Source organism: Salmo trutta, chromosome 3 (assembly GCF_901001165.1).
Source record: "Salmo trutta chromosome 3, fSalTru1.1, whole genome shotgun sequence".
Classification (NCBI taxonomy): Eukaryota; Metazoa; Chordata; class Actinopteri; order Salmoniformes; family Salmonidae; genus Salmo; species Salmo trutta.
Window position 1 is genome coordinate 25,450,467 of NC_042959.1, and position 21,076 is coordinate 25,471,542.

Sequence of the window (21,076 nt, forward strand, 5' to 3'; positions counted from 1 at the left end):
CCATCGCGGTCACACACCTCAGGCATTTCAAATCCTCTTCTTTCCCCATGTCCCTATGGGAAGAATTTTCCAGAGACAAAGGAATTTTCACTGTGACAATCTGTGCGTGACAGGGCTCGCAGTCAGGCAGCGGATTCTGTTGTGTTAGAATGTGTGTGTGTGTGTGTGTGTGAGCGATATGGCTGCTCTTTTAGTCATTGACTAAACTGGGATTAGGTTTTGGTGCCTTTCTTGGCTCTGGGCCCTCTGGTGGTATTCAATAGACTACAGGAGAGAGACTGACTGACTTACTATGGACTTGAACACACCCCAGTGGAAGTGAGTGTGTTTGAGTGGGTTGGGGTGTTTTAGTAGTGTGTGTGTGTGTGTGTGTGTGTGTGTGTGTGTGTGTGTGTGTGTGTGTGTGTGTGTGTGTGTGTGTGTGTGTGTGTGTGTGTGTGTGTGTGTTCTTATGTGTCAATGTGTAAAGTTGAGTGGGTTGGTGTGTTTCAGTTTTAAGTGTGTGTCAGAAGTGTTGCTATTGAGGACAGTGGGTATGCAGAGTGGATTAAATGACCTCAGTCTTTGTTGATATGTGTGTTTGATGGACCACTAATCTGGGATTACTGTGTATTAGTCTGTTTCAGGCTGAGTGCAGTGAATTAGTTGATCGCTTTGTTGGTTTTAGTGTGTCAATAGCAAACCTCTCAGATGAGTTAGATCTTTCGCCGCGTTATGACTATTTATTCATGTATTTTCAAATCATCAGTTATAGGCCTTTGTGTAAAAGTAACTATCCGTTTACCTCTAAGAAGTAAACAACAGGAAGAGGAAAGATCGATAGAGTATCCAGAATGATGATCTCACCAACCATCAACACTACCAGGCTCTTGTTACTGTTAGACATATACATTCCATGTGCTGAAATGTGACTCTCTCACTACCTTGGCTGGATGTGTACATGTGTACTCTGATAGTCCTAGTGTGAGTAACTCAGTAGGGTGAGTAGTTTGGTTTCAGTCTTTCCTAGTTTTAATACTGCTTTTGATACTTATCTTGAAAAGGGTTTCTCTTTACGAGATACAGCTGGAACACAATGTCTAAATAACATAAATGTTGACCCCATCCTCATATGAATTCAGAGGACAAATGGAAAAAGATGCGTGAAAAACGTCTTAAGTCTTGATGAATCCCCTTGTATTCAGTGAATATTGCATCGGCCTGATCTGTTGAATAGAGAGAGAAAACATGTCTTCAGTCTTGATAATCCCCTATGTAGTGATGTCTGCAGTATGTGTAGATTTGACCTGTTGTGGATGCTGACGTCAATCACTAAGTAATGATAGAATTGTGATGATTGTCTATTTGTTAAACAATGTAAGATGCACATTAGCTGATTGGGTCCTATTGTGGAGGGCTTTTGGAAAGGTCTTTGAATCCTCGGTGATGCATGCACAGGTGTGCCCAATTGCAAACACACAAACAACCACAGACACTCACACACACACAAACACAGCTATAGGTCAAAGGTTAAGACAGAGTGAAGACGGGTTTCTATTTCCCATGATCCTCTAAGGCCCCAGACCTGAAGAACCATCCAGTGAGAATAATCTTTGGTTGATTGACTTACATTCACTAGCTATCACTAGTTTATACAGTGCATTCGGAAAGTATTCAGACCCCTTGACTTTTTCACATTTTGTTACGTTACAGCCTTTCTCTAAAATGGATTGAATTGTTTGTTTTTTCATCATCAATCTACACACAATACCCCATAATGGTCCAAACAGGTTTTTAGGAATGTTTGCTAATTTATAAAAAATAAAAACCTGAAATATGACATTTACATAAGTATTCAGACCCTTTACTCAGTTGATGCACCTTTGGCAGTGATTACAGGGTTTGAGTCTTCTTGGGTATGACACTACAAGCTTGGCACGCCTGTATTTGGGGAGTTTCTCCCATTCTTCTCTGCAGATTCTCTCAAGCTCTGTCAGGTTGGATGGGGAGCGTTACTGAACAACTCTTTTCAGGTGTATCCAGCGACGTTCGATCGGGTTCATGTCCGGGCTCTGGCTGGTCCACTCAAGGACATTCAGAAACTGAAAAACATCCCCACAGCAAAATGCTGCCACCACCATACTTCACCGTAGGGATGGTGCCAGGTTTCCTCCAGACGTGAAGTTTGGCATTCAGGCCAAAGAGTTCAGTCTTGGTTTCATCAGACCAGAGAATCTTGTTTCTCATGGTCTGATAGAGTCTTTATGTGCCTTTTGGGAAAACTCAAAGCGGGCTGTCATGCATTTTACTGAGGAGTGGCTTCCGTCTGGCCAGTTTACCATAAAGGCCTGATTGGTGGAGTGCTGCAGAGATTTTTGTCCATCTGGAAGGTTCTCCCATCTTCACAGAGTTCACAGAGGAACTCTAGAGCTCTGTCATAGTGACGATCTGGTTCTTGGTCACCTCACTGACCAAGGCCCTTCTCCCCAGATTGCTCAGTTTGGCCGGGTTGCCAGCTCTAGGAAGAGTCTTGGTGGTTCCAAACTTCTTCCATTTAAGAATGATGGAGGCCACTGTGTTCTTGGGGACTTTCAATGCTGCAGAAGTGTTTTGGTACCATTTCCCAGATCTGTGCCACGACACGATCCTGTCTCGGCGCTCTACTGACAATTCCTTCGACCTCATGGCTTGGTTTTTGCTCTGACGTGCATTGTCAACTCTGGGACCTTACAGTTGATGTCGGAAATTTACATACACCTTAGCCAAATACAGTTAAACTCAATTTCTCATAATTCCTGACATTTAATCCTAGTAAAAATTCCCTGTCGTAGGTCAGTTAGGATCACCACTTTATTTGAAGAATGTAAAATGTCAGAAAAATAGTTAGTATTAGTAGTTAGTGCAGTCAATTAGTATTTGGTAGCATTGCCTTTAAATTGTTTAACTTGGGTCAAATGTGTTGGGTAGCCTTCCACAAGCTTCCCACAATAAGTTGGGTGAATTTTGGCCCCTTCCTCCTGACAGAGCTGGTGTAACTGAGTCAGGTTTGCTGGCCTCCTTGCTTGCACACGCTTTTTCAGTTCTACCAACACATGTTCTATAGGATTGAGGTCAGGGCTTTGTGATGGTCACTCCAATACCTTGACTTTGTTGTCCTTAAGCCATTTTGCCACAACTTTGGAAGTATGCTTGGGGTCATTGTCCATTTGGGAGTCCCATTTGCTACCAAGCTTTAACCTGTTGAGGACAGACGTTCCGCTAGCCAACAGCCAATGGCATCGCACGGCGCGAAATACAAAACCAACTAAAATACCACAATTAAATTTTCTCAAACAATCAACTATTTTACACCATTTTAAAGATAAGACTCTCGTTAATCTAACCACATTGTCCCATTTCAAAAAGGCTTTACAGCGAAAGCAAAACATTATATTATGTTAGGAGAGTACATAGACACAAATAATCACACAGGTAAGCCTTGAAATACATCCACAGGTACACCTCCAATTGACTCAAATGATGTCAATTAGCCTATCAGAAGCTTCTAAAGCCATGACATAATTTCCTGGAATTTTCCAAGCTGTTTAAAGGCACAGTCAACTTAGTGTATGTAAACTTCTGACCCACTGGAATTGTGATACAGTGAATTATAAGTGAAATAATCTGTCTGTAAATAATTGTTGGAAAGATTACTTGTGTCATGCACAAGGTAGATGTCCTAACTGACTTGCCAAAACTATAGTTTGTTAACGATACATTTGTGGAGTGGTTGAAAAATGAGTTTTAATGACTCCAACCTAAGTGTATGTTAACTTACGACTTCAACTGTATATAGACAGGTGTGTGCCTTTCCAAATCATGTCCAATCAATTGAATTTACCACAGGTGGACACCAATCAAGTTGTATAAACTTGTCAAGGATGATGAATGGAAACAAGATGCATCTGAGCTCAATTTCCAGTCTCTAGCAAAGGTATTTCTGTTTTTTTCATCATTATGGGGTATTGTGTGCAGATTGATGAGGAATATTTTGTATTTAATACATTTTAGAATAAGGCTTTAACGTACCAACATGTGTAAAAAGTCAAGGTGTCTGAATACTTTCCAAATGCACTGTGCATCACTGGTCTGTGTCTGTGTACATACATGTATACAATCACAAAATAAGAGTAACATAATGCGTACACACACCTACAAAATAACACACACTGGGCGTTTACACACACACACACACACACACACACACACACACACACACACACACACACACACACACACACACACACACACACACACACACCAGAAGCAGGTCTTGAGGAGGTTAGTCCTTTGCATAGTGTAATATATTCCAGAGCCATGCATAATGCATTATGTTCCTTATTGTTTTGTAGCGATGCAGCATGCTGCCACCCATCTAGATGGGCTCTGTAATCACTTAATACACAACCGTCCAGTGATTAACATCATTATGATACAGGAGATAAATAATTATGCAGAATGCTAATTAAAACTCCACATTAGGATGGGGGAAGTGTGTGTGTGACTAGATTTTGCAACTAGCTCTTACGGTCTCATGCCAAAATTAGACATTCATCCACGTTTCGGTTCCCACGTCATCTCCAGATGTCCTCAGGACGTGGATGGACGTCGGATACTGACTTGTATCACGGGTGACCTGGCAGAGATTTTGTGTGGGAGCTTCCTCTTTTTCTGTCTTTATCTGCATCTACGCAAATTGGTATTTTATTAGAATCCCCATTAGCTGTTGCAAAAGCAGCAGCTACTCTTCCTGGGGTCCACAAATCACACACAACCTCAGAGTATGGTAACATACTCACACACACACAAACATAAACACACACAATCGTCTTCACCATACCACATTTTGATAAGGCATTCTCTGAATGATTGCTCGTTCTGTCTCTTTGGGGTTTTGCCACACTCGAGAAAACAATAGAGATGGACCTGAGAGAGCAAGACAGACGGCGAGAGCAAGACAGACGGCGAGAGCAAGACAGACGGCGAGAGCAAGACAGACGGCGAGAGCAAGACAGACGGCGAGAGCAAGACAGACTGGGAGAGCAAGACTGACTGTCACACCCTGGCCATAGAGAGGGTTTTGTTCTAAATTTTGGTTAGGCCAGGGTGTGACTAGGGTGGGCATTCTATGTGCCCTTTTCTATGTTTTGTGTATTTCTTTGTTTTGGCCGGGTATGGTTCTCAATCAGGGACAGCTGTCTATCGATGTCTCTGATTGGGAACCATACTTAGGTAGCCTTTTCCCACAGGGTTTTTGTGGGTAGTTAATTTCTGTTTAGTGTTTGCACCTTACGGAACTGTTTCAGTATTGTCTTTGTTATTTTTGTTTTAGTGTTCGGTTATTAAAATAAGCATGAACACTTACCACGCTGCGTTTTGGTCCGATGATTCATCTCCTTCAGACGAGGAAGACTGTTACACTGACGGAGAGAGCAAGACTGATGGAGAGCAGAAGAGAGGGAGTGAGAACCACCGATAGAGAGGGGAAAATTAGAAATAATCTTAACACAGTGTTGCAATATATCGACATCGTCCCCTAGCAGTCCCTAATACTATCAATGCTTTAGAGAGGCCAAACTCAGGTGTTGAGCCTGTGTGTCATCATGTCTGTGGCCACAGCGGGATTTAAACACGGCCACCCCAGCTTCATGCTATTAGACAGTCTATTTCTCTTCTATACTTTCATCTCTCTCCTGGCACTTTCCTCCCTACTTTCCACTCCCCACTCTCCTCTCTACTCTCCTCTCCACTTTCCTCCCTAATTTCCTCCCCACTTTCCTCCCTACTTTCCTCCCTAATTACCTCCCCACTTTCCTCCCTAATTTCCTCCCCACTTTCCTCCCTACTTTCCTCCCTAATTTCCTCCCCACTTTCCTCCCTACTTCCCACAAGAAGTGTATATTTGTGACACAATTCCCGAGAGCGAAAGAACTTTGTCTCAAAAACAACTTCCACCATAGCTGTCAGCATAGATGGCTATTCCACCCCTGTTCCCTGTTTTGATTATGTTATATTGCTTGATTTTTGACTGCCTCTCAGTAGGTGTGTACAATACATTGGATTGTCTTTTGTACCTTTCCACTTAAAGTCCCTGCTGTCCCATCTCAATCCTGGGTTACTGTACGGTTAACGAGGTCATCAGGGCTAGGTGATGTCAGGGATCACGCTGGGGTTTAGGTTCAGAGAGCATTAGTGAAACATGAGTCCCATGTTTCCTGAGATATCGCTTTTTTTCTGCCCTCTCTCTCTCTCTCTCTCTCTCTCTCTCTCTCTCTCTCTCTCTCTCCCACCCGCTTCAATTTGACGCGATCTGCAGAGCTGTAAGTGTCCTGTGTGTGTGTGTCTGTGTGTGTGTCCATCCCAAGGTGTGTGTATGCATATCTAGTGCTGTGCGTAACAACGCGTGGGCATGTGCTTGCGTGAGTGAGTGAGTGTGTGTATGTGTGTGTGTATCAGTTCTGAGAGAGGGCATCTAGCATAGAGTAGCGAGCAGCAGCAGTATAACCCTGCTCTCTTTTATTAGAGAGCAACGGGAAGAGGAATAATGAGAAAAAGGAAGGTGGAATAGAGGAGGGTAGGAATATGAGTGAGAGCAGCTTAGAGAGGGAGGTCTGTGACCTGGAAACACCTGCTCTGCTTCCCAAATTGGCACCCTGTGTAGTCCATTACTTTTGAGGCTGTCCATTGCAGATTTATATCATACTCTGTTGTTCACAGAATATCCTTGCAACATGTCGTTAAATATATGTATTTTGTTATTCGTAAGCTTTATGAGACTCAGCTCTGACCTTGACAATCTGTCCCGTTCCTAGTGGATTTATGACTGTAGAGACCACCTTCATGTTTAGCTCACAAGAATCTCACAAGCATTTATTTTATATTTCTATTACATTTGTGTAGAGAGAACTCTATCTTACCATTAATCCATACCTAGATATGCCTGTTCTCTGTCGAGGAGATCAGTGGCGGCTGCTGAGGGGAGGATGGCTCATAATAATAGCTGGAACGGAGCAAATGGATGTTTGATGTATTTGATACCATTCCACTCATTCCACTCCAGCTATTACCACAAGCCCATCCTCCCCAATTATGGTGCCACCAGCCTCCTGTGATGGAGATATACTCAGCCTTATAATGTAATGGACACAAGATTCAGAGAAAATCAATTTTGCTCTCAGGTTGTGTAGCTGTCGAGACTGTTAACACTATCTATTAAGTCAAGATTACACATTAAACTAGCCTCATGACAGAGATGTTACCATTCTACATCAATGTTATACCAACTACAGTAACATGTCTTCTAGACCAGAGGTCACTTTAGCCTGGTCCCAGACCTGTGTGTGTGCTGTCATGGCAACTACTGTGGTCATCGTCACGCTAAAGGAGTTGGCAAGACAGCACACACAGGTCTGGGACCAGGCATCTGTCGCTTCGGCCAACAATCTGTGGGTTCAGTGAGGTGATTCGTCCACAATGATCGATACGTATCAGTCCAGGCCTCGTGCCTATTGATCAAGCTGTTAAGATGGGTAATGACTTGAAAAGTGCTCCAGCAGGACCACAGTAAAACACTGCTTTAAAATCAAATCGAATCAAATCAAATGTATTTATATAGCCCTTCGTACATCAGCTGAAATCTCAAAGTGCTGTACAGAAACCCAGCCTAAAACCCCAAACAGCAAGCAATGCATGTGAAAGAAGCACGGTGGCTGGGAAAAACTCCCTAGGAAAAACTCCTGAGAAAGGCCAAAAACCTAGGAAGAAACCTAGAGAGGAACCAGGCTATGAGGGGTGGCCAGTCCTCTTCTGGCTGTGCCGGGTGGATATTATAACAGAACATGGTCAAGATGTTAAAATGTTCGTAAATGACCAGCATGGTCAAATAATAATAATCATAGTAATTGTCGAGGGTGCAACAAGCACGTCCGGTGAACAGGTCAGGGTTCCGTAGCCGCAGGCAGAACAGTTGAAACTGGAGCAGCAGCATGGCCAGGTGGACTGGGGACAGCAAGGAGTCATCATGCCAGGTAGTCCTGAGGCATGGTCCTAGGGCTCAGGTCCTCCGAGAGAAAGAAAGAAAGAGAGAAAGAGAGAATTAGAGAGAGCATATTTACATTCACACAGGACACCGGATAAGACAAGAGAATACTCCAGATGTAACAGACTGACCCTAGCCCCCCGACACATAAACTACTGCAGCATAAATACTGGAGGCTGAGACAGGAGGGATCAGAAGACACTGTGGCCCCATCCGATGATACCCCCGGACAGGGCCAAACAGGCAGGATATAACCCCACCCACTTTGCCAAAGCACAGCCCCCACACCACTAGAGGGATATCTACAACCACCAACTTACCGTCCGAAGACAAGGCCGAGTATAGCCCACAAAGATCTCCGCCACGGCACAACCCAAGGGGGGGCGCCAACCCAGACAGGAAGACCACGTCAGTGGCTCAACCTACTCAAGTGACGCACCCCTCCCATGGACGGCATGGAAGAACACCAGTAAGTCAGTGACTCAGCCCCTGTAAAAGGGTTAGAGGCAGAGAATCCCAGTGGGAAGAGGGGAACCGACAAGGCAGAGACAGCAAGGGCGGTTCGTTGCTCCAGCCTTTCCGTTCACCTTCACACTCCTGGGCCAGACTATACTTAATCATAGGACCTACTGAAGAGATAAGTCTTCAGTAAAGACTTAAAGGTTGAGACTGAGTCTGCGTCTCTCACATGGGTAGGCAGACCATTCCATAAAAATGGAGCTCTATAGGAGAAAGCCCTACCTCCAGCCGTTTGCTTAGAAATTCTAGGGACAATTAGGAGGCCTGCGTCTTGTGACCGTAGCGTACGTGTAGGTATGTACGGCAGGACCAAATCGGAAAGATAGGTAGGAGCAAGCCCATGTAATGCTTTGTAGGTTAGCAGTAAAACCTTGAAATCAGCCCTTGCCTTAACAGGAAGCCAGTGTAGGGAGGCTAGCACTGGAGTAATATGATCAAATTTTTTGGTTCTAGTCAGGATTCTAGCAGCCGTATTTAGCACTAACTGAAGTTTGTTTAGTGCTTTATCCGGGTAGCCGGAAAGTAGAGCATTGCAGTAGTCGAGCCTAGAAGTAACAAAAGCATGGATTAATTTTTCTGCGTCATTTTTGGACAGAAAGTTTCTGATTTTTGCAATGTTACGTAGATGGAAAAAAGCTGTCCTTGAAGCAGTCTTGATATGTTCTTCAAAAGAGAGATCAGGGTCCAGAGTAACGCCGAGGTCCTTCACAGTTTTATTTGAGACGACTGTACAACCATCCAGATTAATTGTCAGATTCAACAGAAGATCTCTTTGTTTCTTGGGACCTAGGACAAGCATCTCTGTTTTGTCCGAGTTTAAAAGTAGAAAATTTGCAGCCATCCACTTCCTTATGTCTGAAACACAGGCTTCTAGCGAGGGCAATTTTGGGGCTTCACCATGTTTCATTGAAATGTACAGCTGTGTGTCGTCCGCATAGCAGTGAAATTTAACATTATGTTTTCGAATGACATCCCCAAGAGGTAAAATATATAGTGAAAACAATAGTGGTCCTAGAACGGAACCTTGAGGAACACCGAAATTTACAATTGATTTGTCAGAGGACGAACCATTCACAGAGACAAACTGATATCTTTCCGACAGATAAGATCTAAACCAGGCCAGAACTTGTCCATGTAGACCAATTTGGGTTTCCAATCTCTCCAAAAGAATGTGGTGATCGATGGTATCAAAAGCGGCACTAAGATCTAGGAGCATGAGGACAGATGCAGAGCCTCGGTCTGACGTCATTAAAAGCTCATTTACCACCTTCACAAGTGCAGTCTCAGTGCTATGATGGGGTCTAAAACCAGACTGAAGCGTTTCGTATACATTGTTTAAAAGCTACATAAAGTCACCAAGGAAGGACTGTCCTATGTTGTCCATGTGTTCTCTCTGTATCTTCTAATAAAGAACATGTACAGATGCAGTAGGCTGACGTTTATGGTTGTGTGTAGTCTATGTGTTTGTGTAAACTGACTCTCGTTCTCCACCTGTTTCCTGTATCTTTCCTCCCTCTCTCGCTCTTTCTCGTGGTCTTGTGCTCTCTCGCGCTCTCACTCTCTCTCTCAATTTAAGGGCTTTATTGGCAAGGGAAACATATGTTTATATTGCGAAAGCAAGTGAAATAGATAATAAACAAAAGTTAAATAAACAATACAAATTTACAGTAAACATTACACTTACAAAAGTTCCCAAAAATAATAAAGACATTTCAAATGTCATATTATGTCTATATACAGTGTTGTAATGATGTGTAAATAGTTCAAGTACAAAAGGGAACATAAATAAACATGAATATAGGTTGTATTTACAATGTTTGTTCTTCAGTGGTTGCCCTTTTCTTGTGGCAACAGGTCACAAATCTTGCTGCTGTGATGGCACACTGTGGTATTTCACCCAATAGATATGGGAGTTTTTCCAAATTGGATTTGTTTTCAAATTATTTGTGCGGTCTGTGTAATCTGAGGGAAATATGTGTCTCTAATATGGTCATACATTGGGCAGGAGGTTAGGAAGTGCAGCTCTGTTTCCACCTCATTTTGTGGGCAGTGAGCACATAGCCTGTCTTCTCTTGAGAGCCAGGTCTGCCTACGGCGGCCTTTCTCAATAGCAAGGCTATGCTCACTGAGTCTGTACATAGTCAAAGCTTTCCTTAAGTATGGGTCAGTCCCGGCGGTTAGGTATTCTGCCACTGTGTACTCTCTGTTTAGGGCCAAATAGCATTTTAGTTTGCTATGTTTTTTTGTTGATTCTTTCCAATGTGTCAAGTAATTATCTTTTTGTTTTCTCATGGTTTGGTTGGGTCTAATTGTGTTGCTGTCCTGGGGCTCTGTGCGGTCTGTTTGTGTTTGGGAAGAGAGCCCAAGGACCAGCTTGCTTAGGAGACTCTTCTCCAGGTTCATCTCTCTGTAGGTGATGTCTTTGTTATGGAAGGTTGTAGAAATCTTTTCTGGATTTTGATAATTAGTGGGTATCAGCCTAATTCTACTCTACATGCATTATTTGGTGTTTTACGTTGTACACATAGGATATATTTTCAGAATTCTGCATGCAGAATCTCAATTTGGTGTTTGTCACATTTTGTGAATTCTTGGTTGGTGAGCGGACCACAGACCTCACAACCATGAAGGGCAAGGGGTTCTATAAGTGATTCAAGTATTTTTAGCCAGATCCTAATTGGTATGTTGAATTTTATGTTCCTTTTGATGGAATAGAAGGCCCTTCTTGCCTTGTCTCTCAGATCGTCTACAGCTTTGTGGAAGTTACCTGTGGTACTGATATTTAGACCGATGTATGTATAGTTTTTTGTGTGCTCTAGGGCAACGGTGTCTAGGTGGAATTTGTATTTGTGGTCCTGGAAACTGGACCTTTTTTGGAACACCATTATTTTTGTCTTACTGAGATTTACTTTCAGGGCCCAGGTCTGACAGAATCTGTGCAGAAGATCTAGGTACTGCTGTAGAACCTCCTTGGTTGGGGACAGAAGCAGCAGATCATCAGAAAAGAGTAGACATTTGACTTCAGATTATAGTAGGGTGAGGCCGGGTGCAGCAGACTGTTCTAGTGCCCTCACCAATTCGTTGATATATATGTTGAAGAGGGTGGGGCTTAAGCTCCATCCCTGTCTCACCCCACGGCCCTGTGGAAAGAAATGTGTTTGTTTTTTGCCAATTTTAACTTCACACTTGTTTGTGTACATGGATTTTATAATGTCGTATGTTTTTCACCCAATACCACTTTCCATCAATTTGTTTTGCAGACCCTCATGCCAAATTGAGTCAAAAGCTTTTTTGATATCAACAAAGCATGAGAAGACTTTGCCTTTGTTTTGGTTTGTTCCTTTGCCAATTAGGGTGTGCAGGGTGAATACATGGTCTGTCGTACAGTAATTTGGTAAAAAGCTAATTTGACATTTGCTCAGTACATTGTTTTCCCTGAGGAAATGTACGAGTCTGCTGTTAATGATAATACAGAGGATTTTCCCAAGGTTGCTGTTGACGCATATCCCGCAGTAGTTATTGGGGTCAAATTTGTCTCCACTTTCGTGGATTGGGGTGATCAGTCCTTGGTTCCAAATATTGGGGAAGATGCCAGAGCTAAGGATGATGTTAAAGTTTTTTAGTATAGCCAATTGGAATATGTGTTCTGAATATTTTATCATTTCATGTAGGAAACCATCAATGACACAAACCCTACAACTTTTTTGAGTTGGAGAGTTTGTGTTTTGTCCTGTAGTTCATTCAATGTAATTGGAGAGTCCAGTGTGTTCTGGTAGTTTTTAATAGTTGATTCTAAGATTTGTATTTGATCCTTTATATGGTTTTGCTATATGTTTTTTGTTAAAGGGCCGAACAGATTGTGTGTCTCTCTCTCTCTCTCTCTATCTTACATTCCAATTCTAACATGCTTTATTGGCATGAAACGAGCAGTGAATGTATTGGCCTTCAAGGAGTCGAAACCATGTAATATTATGCAAAACTGCAAATCACAGAAGAAAGTTAATAAGATTCGAACACTTTTTTTTAACAAACCACTCTCCCTCCTCTCTCTGTAGGTGATGTGGTGGACATTTACCAGCGGGAGTTTCTGGCCCTGAGAGAACGTCTGCACTCTGCCGAGCAGGAGAACCTGAAGCGATCCAAGGAGCTCAACCTGGTGCTGGACGAGATCAAGAGGGCCATCGCTGAAAAGCAGGCCCTTAGGGACATCAATCGCACCTGGGCCAGCCTATCTGGTAAGAGGACAAACTAATTTGAACCAGTCAGAAGTACTAAGAGTTAATCAGAACCAGTCAAAACCAGCCAGCGCTATTCAGAACCAGTTGGAGGTAGTCAGCTTGTCAGAACCAGTCAACCAAATCAGATTTTTAATTTTGACCCCCCTCCGACCCCTGTGTGTTTGTGCGTGCATTCGTGTGTATGAAAATTAATGTGTGTGCGTGCTCCGCATCTGTGTGCGTGCATTCGTCCGTGTGTGTGGTGTGTGCATGTATTCGTTGTGTGATAGATGAGACCAAGCTGAAGCTGTGGAACGTGACGACCAGTAAGAATGTGCTCCAGCTGCCCAGTATCTTCCATCACCTGCCCCATCTCCTTGCGAAGGAGAGCAGCCTGCAGCCTGCTGTGCACGTGGGCCAGGGACGCACCGGGGGTCAGTACACACACACACACACACACACACACACGTTCATCCCCATCCTTTCATAGTTCCACCTCTTCCCACCCTTCCTCTGACAACAGTACCAGTGTGCTCTGTCCTGCATTGGTTATTTCTCCCTTCATCACCTCCCTCTCTGGCTCTCTGCCCCACTGTGGCTGTACCAGTAGCCCAGTTAGACTTCTCCCTCCCTGGGGAGCGAGCCTCCTAACCCCCCCACCCCCTCCCCACCCCATAAACCTCCACTCCCCTGGAGAGGCCGTCCAAACTCTCCAGACAGCCAGCTAGACTCTCAAAGGGGCCAATAATTAATCTGTGTGTGTGTGTGTGATTTACGTTTAGGCCACCAAACCCCATCTAAATGGATTACGCGGGCCACGTCCATGAGGGTACCTTGTAGAGCGCGAGCCAGGACTTAGCTCCCCTCCAGTAATTGCAGTACGTTTTATGGGCGTAATAAATGGAGAAGATGGCCACTAGGGTCTACTTATGTTAGCTCACAATGGGAGAGGAGGGGAGGGTGAGGAAGAGTACAGGGTTGTAGAATCAACTGTTGCTGCACAAACACGGCTATTGATTTGGACTTCCTCCTTATGAGAATGGGAAGTTGGTAAAAATACCTGAATTGTAGTTCGGCCTTGACTATGTATTATTCTCTTGCATTTGATCAGTCATTGCAGGGCATTGTTATTTTTCACAGATTTGCAGATTGTGTTGACAACATTGTACTATTGTGCTTGTAAGTCCTTCAACTACTCTCCCCTATTCCTACTCCATCCAGCCCTCTCATTTCTCTCTCTCCTCATCTGGTTAGCTTGCTTTCTCACCTTCTCTTCTTCCCCCTCTCTTCAGAAAACAAGTGATTCTGTCTCTGTTGTGAAATATATACTGACTGGCTCATTCCACCCAATCTAGCACATCATTGGTTCCTTCCCTCCCTGTACTGACTGTGACCGGTCTGTGTGTGTGTCTGTCACAGTGTCGATCGTGATGGGCGTGCCCAGTGTGAAGAGGGAGGTCCACTCATACCTGACGGACACCCTCAGCTCTCTGATGACAGAGCTCAGTGCGGCAGAGAAGGAGGACTGTGTCATTGTGGTCTTCATAGCTGAGGTGAGATAAAACCAGACATGTTTGTGTTCTGCTATGACGTCTCTGCCCTCTGTAGTCCCTTCAGGAGCTTTTGAAGTTATTCAGTGAACTGTGTGTGTGTGTGTGTGTGTGTGTGTGTGTGTGTGTGTGTGTGTGTGTGTGTGTGTGTGTGTGTGTGTGTCAGATGTTACTATGGAATAGTGAAGTATAATTACAAGCATTTCATAAGTGTCAAAGGCTTTTATTGACAATTACATGAAGTTGATGCAAAGAGTCAAGATTTGCAGTGTTCACCCTTCTTTTTCAAGACCTCTGCAATCCGCCCTGGTATGCTGTCAATTAACTTCTGGGCCACATCCTGACTGATGGCAGCCCATTCTTGCATAATCAATACTTGGAGTTTGTCAGAATTTCTGGGTTTTTGTTTGTCCACCCGCCTCTTGAGGATTGACCACAAGTTCTCAATGGGATTAAGGTCTGGGGAGTTTCTTGGCCATGGACCCAAAATATCGATGTTTTGTTCCCTGAGCCACTTAGTTATTACTTTTGCCTTATGGCAAGGTGCTCCATCATGCTGGAAAAGGCATTGTTTGTCACCAAACTGTTCCTGGATGGTTGGGAGAAATTGCTCTCGTAGCATGTGTTGGTACCATTCTTTATTCATGGCTGTGTTCTTAGGCAAAATTGTGAGTGAGCCCACTCCCTTGGCTGAGAAGCAACACCACACATGAATGGTCTCAGGACGCTTTACTGTTGGCATGACACAGGACTGATGGTAGCGCTCACCTTGTCTTCTCCGGACAAGCTTTTTTCCGGATGCCCCAAACAATCGGGAAGGGGATTCATCAGAGAAAATGACTTTACCCCAGTGCTCAGCAGTCCAATCCCTGTACCTTTTGCAGAATATCAGTCTGTCGCTGATGTTTTTCCTGGAGAGAAGTGGCTTCTTTGCTGCCCTTCTTGACACCAGGCCATCCTCCAAAAATCTTCGCCTCACTGTGCGTGCAGATGCACTCACACCTGCCTGCTGCTATTCCTGAGCAAGCTCTGTACTGGTGGTTCCCCGATCCCGCAGCTGAATCAACTTTAGGAGACAGTCCTGGCGCTTGCTGGACTTTCATGGGCACCCTGAAGCCTTCTTCACAACAATTGAATCGCTCTCCTTGAAGTTCTTGATGATCAGATAAAAGGTTGATTTAGGTGCAATCTTACTGGCAGCAATATCCTTGCCTGTGAAGCCCTTTTTGTGCAAAGCAATGATGACGGCACGTGTTTCCTTGCAGGTAACCATGGTTGACAGAGGAAGAACAATGATTCCAAGCACCACCCTCCTTTTGAAGCTTCCAGTCTGTTATTCGAACTCAATCAGCATGACAGAGTGATCTCCAGCCTTGTCCTCGTCAACACGCACACCTGTGTTAACGAGAGAATCACTGACATGATGTCAGCTTGTCCTTTTGTGGCAGGGCTGAAATGCAGTGGAAATGTTTTTGGGGGATTCAGTTCATTTGCCTGGCAATGAGGGACTTTGCAATTAATTGCAATTCATCTGATTACTCTTCATAACATTCTGGAGTGTATGCAAATTGCCATCATACAAACTGAGGCAGCAGACTTTGTGAAAATTTATATTTGTGTCATTCTCAAATCCTTTGGCCACGACTGTACTTCCAAGGGCCAGCCGTGCTGCCCTGTTCTGAGCCAATTGCAAGTCCCTCTTTGTTGCACCTGACCACACGACTGAACAATATAGTCCAGGTGCGACAAAACTAGGGCCTGTAGGATCTGCCTTGTTGATAGTGCTGTTACGAAGGCAGAGCAGCAATTTATTATGGACAACCTTCTCCCCTTCTTAGCTACTGTTGTATCAATATGTTTTAAACATTACTGTTTACAATCCAGGGTAACTGGGTGCATGTTTATTAGTAACTGAGATAAGCAATTTCATAAATGTGTCAAGTGCAGCATCTGGTTGCTCCTCATTACACACCACAGACCATGCAAATATCAACAACACAGGAATCACTACTAAACGTATTGTATGACCTCTTATACACTATATTAAGGCCAGCCTTTGGAACTTTGGTTTTCGTAGATATGGCTACTATATTGTGATCACTACATCCAATGGATTTGGATACTGTGTTAAAGCAAATTTCTGCAGCATTAGTAAAGATGTGGTTAATACATGTTGATGATTTCATTCCTGTGCTGTTTGTAACTACCCTGATAGGTTGACTGATAACCTGAACCAGGTTGCAGGCACTAGTTACAGTTTTAAGCTTTCTCTTGAGTTGGCAGCCTGATGAAAGCCGGACAATATTTAAATCACCCAGAAAATATACCTCTCTGTTAATATCAGAAACATTATCAGCATTCCACACGTTATCCAGATACTGACTTTTAGCACTTGGTGGTCTATAGCAGCTTCCCACCAGAATGGGCTTTAAGTGAGTCAGATGAACCTGTAGCTATATTACTTCAACATTGTTTAACATGAGATCCTCTCTAAGCTTTACAGGAATGTGGTTCTGAATATAAATGGCCACCTTTGGCATTTCTGTCCTTCTGTAGATCTTATAACCATATATTGCTACTACTGTATCATCAAAGGTGTTATCTAAGTGAGTTTCAGAGATTGTCAGAATATGAATATCATCTGTTACTAGCAAATTACTGATTTCATGAACCTTGTTTCTTAAGCTACATATGATAACGTAGGCTATTTTTAGCACTTTTCTGGGATGCTTAATTGTTTTTATTGCTTCACTGGGAAGGTAGAGATGCTCATGTTATTTATGTTAGTGTAGGGTGAGCTGCACACAGTGGACTTCCTACTAGGGCACACCGCCTCAGTGCTAACAGTATCACTCTGGTTCATAGGCACATGATTACTGCAAGCAATAGCTGTGGGATCAGCAGAGGCATTCAGGGCAGTAAGAGGAACATAAATTAGGTTACTTACATTGTGTCTTCCAACTCCCCTGGGATAATGTACATTTGCTGAAGCATTATGACAACTCAGTGACACAATGGTAGGGATTAAATGAGCTGGGCTTGGGTCACTGATAAGTCATTGTCTCAACGCAGCCTTATAATGCTGTGAAAGGATCCAGGAACCCAAATGATTTGGGTGGATCCCATCCTCCTTATAATATGAGCTTTGTATCCAGAAGCTATCAAAATTGTCAATAAATGTGACACCCTTAGAGCTGCAATAGTCTCGTAGCCAGTTATGGAGTGCTAAACGTCTGCTGAACGGTTCAATGCCACGATTTAGAGAGGGCAGAGGGCCAGATATTATGGGGCGCTTGCTGGTGTCAAGTAGTGACCCCATCCGTTCTTTAAAATCCATCTTCAGATGTTCTGAGCTGCCCTTCAGAATGTCATTGAATCCCACGTGAACTATGATAGACTCCATTTCCTGATGCTGGTTTAAAATGTTTGGCAGCAGCTTATTGATGTCATGTAACGTTTTTGCTCCAGGGACTGAGACATTTCTCACCATTGAACTGCCCAATACAACGGCCTGAGAAGGGAATTGAGAAACCCACCCATTCCCACCCAATGTGTGCGTGGATGTTTGCCTGCATGCGCACACGTTCATGTGTGTGTCTGTATGTATCTATAAAGGACAGGGATCTGAAGAGCTAATGAGTGACGCTACCCCAGGCTAGTGCCACTACCACACACACATCCCCGCTTGATCCCCTAATAGTCTAGACACTAATCATCGCTAACCCCTATAACCCTAAAGCTATCATTCCAATATGTCCGATGCTAAGGTAATTAGCGATAGCGAACAGGCTAGCCTTACGGATAGGCCTATGTGTGTTCACTGGAGTTCATTGTGAAGAAACCCTAATCATGTAAAAGGGTTGTTTAAGTCCAAAGGACACATTACTAGAAGGAGCCCTGTTGTGATGGATGTGTGTGTGTGTGTGTGTGTGTGTGTGTGTGTGTGTGTGTGTGTGTGTGTGTGTGTGTGTGTGTGTGTGTGTGTGTGTGTGTGTGTGTGTGTGTGCGCGCGCATGTGTGCCCTTCCCAGTGTATTGCTCTCCCCTGCTGTCATTGTGTGACAATATGAATATTCTAAGCAGTTGCATTTGCTAAACTACAGTAATAAAACACAGAACTAAACAAATATAATGCATACCATTTTGTTCCATTGTCTTTCGGTGGATTAGTTGAACTTGCTGACTGCATGTTGCAACACAGGTATCGAAAAAGAGTTGTAAACCATGAGTTGGGCTACTACTGTATGGCCTTGGTCCTCTGGTTAGCTAGTACCTACATCACTGTACTAGATAGACTCTACTTGACTGTTGCACATTATAAACCGGGTTGTTCGAGCCCTGCATGCTGATTGGCTGAAATACTAATATATACTAAATACTAATACCACCACCACTACCACCACCACCACCACAGATCTACTGTCTCATCTGCCCAGCCATGCAATTTATAAACTTGATTTCCACTGTAAAAAGCATCTATACATTATCTCCAACACTGTTTCAATATTGAAATTTGATCTCAAACTGTCCCATAGTAATGAACGTGTTGGGACAAGACAGACAGGCAGCTTTTCTCAGCTAGTTGAAATCATTCATCAGCATCATTTTTATGGATATATACAAAGAAATATCAATATAAAAACAGGTCAATCAAAACTAAATGCAGCTAGTTTTCTGTCTTTCCAGCTTCAGTCAGAAGTGATTGTGTTAGCTATATAGTTGGCTAGCTAGCAAGAGCCTCCATTGCAATATTTTTGTTGCCATAGCAACCTACAAAGTTCTGGAACTATCAACCATGCTTGGGTAGTTTTGCTTTACATGGCAGTCAATACGAATACAACTAGCGACCAGAGAATGCCTTACATTGCACTTGACAACCAGTGTTAGTGAATGTAGCATCACGTTTTGTGAAATAATCTTGCATTTTAATGCTGGTAACTCGTTGTATAAAAGCAATAATACCATCGAGTTCATGTGTTATGAGCTTTTTATCATGCAGATCCACTGCATGGCTGGGCAGTGGATCTACGGCTACTATACTGTAGTCATTCAATTAAGTATGGCTACAGTATAGGTGTCAGGGCTTTTGGAAGGATCGGACCAATACGCAGCGTGATCGTAGTTCCACATTTTTATTCAGTCGTGAAACTAATGCAATAAACCATAAACTTGAAATACAAAAAACAAGAAAGCCGTGACGCAGAGCAGGCATACACTACTCACATAATAATCACCCACAAAACACCAGTGGGACAAACATCAACTTAAATATGGCCTCCAATTAGAGACAACGACGACCGGCTGCCTCTAATTGGAGGTCATGCCAAACAAAAAACTAACCTAGAAATACAAAACTAGAAACTAACCATAGAAATACAAAAATGGACAAACACCCCCTGTCACGCCCTGACCTACTCTACCATAGAAAATAACAACTTACTATGGTTAGGACGTGACAGTACCCCCCCCACCCCAAAGGTGCGGACTCCGACCGCATCTAAAAAAAAAACTAAAAAAAAACAACAAACCCCCTCCCCCCCAAAAAAAACAACAGAAACTGAGGGTAGGGTGGGTGACTAATGTCTATGGCGGTGGCTCTGGTTCCGGGCGTAGTACCCCCACCGCCCGCTGATCCCCCCGCTTCTGTATGTCCGGAGGAACCAGACCATGGATCATCGTCGGAGGCTTCGGACCGCCAACCGCCGCTGAACACTCTGGGCTAAAGGCTGCCGCTGAAGACTCCGGGCTGCAGACCGCCGCTGAAGGCTCCGGGCTGCAGACCGCCGCTGGAGGCTCCTGGCTGCAGACCGCCGCTGGAGGCTCCGGGCTGAGGAGCGTCGCTGGAGGCTCCGGGCTGAGGGGCGTCGCTGGAATAGTAACACGCACCTCAGGGCGAGTGCGGGGAGCAGGAACAGGACACCCCAGACTGGGCAGGCGCACTGGAGGCCTGATGTGTGGGACTGGAATAGGAGGTGCCAGACTAGTAACACACACCTCAGGGCTAGTGCAAACAGTGCAGACAGAATAACAACAGTCGCTGCATTTGTTTAAGCTCTTTTCTAGTGGTATTTATTTGGAAACATCCATAACTGTCACGCCCTGATCATAGAGAGCCCTTGGTTCTCTATGGTGTAGTAGGTCAGTGCGCGACTAGGGGGTGTTCTAGGTTATATATTTCTATGTTGGTGCAATTGGTATGGTTCCCAATTAGAGGCAGCTGATGTTCGTTGTCTCTAATTGGGGATCAAACTTAAGGGTTCCCTTTTCCCACCTGCTTTGTGGGATATTGTTTTTTAGTTAGTGCATGTTGCACCTCAGTACTGCACGGTCGTTGTTTGTTTCTTGGTTTATCTTAGTTTCACTAAAAATAAAGATGTGGAACTCCAATCACGCTGCACCTTGGTCCATCTCTCTACACAACCCTAACAATGAGCTAATGAGGCACGATTTCACCTGGCATAGAAAATGTGCTCTCTCGTTAGGACACTGTTGTTCAGAGGAGCTAGCCAACAACACAGCTAACACAATAACTTCAAACTGAAGCTGGAAAGACTGCAAAGTAGCTGCACTTCATCTCATTTAACCTTTTTTCAACTGACATTTCTTTGTATATATCCATGAAAATTATGCCAGCTGATTCATGAGTGGCTGAGAAACACTGCCTGCCTCTCTCTCGTCCCGACTCCCGACCCCTACACGTTCATTACTATGGGATAGTTGGAGATCGAATTTGAA

At 43.9% G+C, this 21,076-nt stretch overlaps 1 protein-coding gene across 1 annotated transcript in view; it reads left to right on the top strand.

Moving 5' to 3' along the window:
- The window catches only part of LOC115171006 (alpha-1,3-mannosyl-glycoprotein 4-beta-N-acetylglucosaminyltransferase B), a 161,887-nt gene that overhangs the window by 68,039 nt on the left and 72,772 nt on the right, over positions 1 to 21,076 (top strand). The window contains exons 2-4 of the mRNA XM_029727457.1: positions 12,631 to 12,810; positions 13,083 to 13,226; positions 14,212 to 14,345. Coding sequence (XP_029583317.1) covers positions 12,631 to 12,810; positions 13,083 to 13,226; positions 14,212 to 14,345 — 458 coding nt within the window. The remainder of the gene's footprint in view (positions 1 to 12,630; positions 12,811 to 13,082; positions 13,227 to 14,211; positions 14,346 to 21,076) is intronic.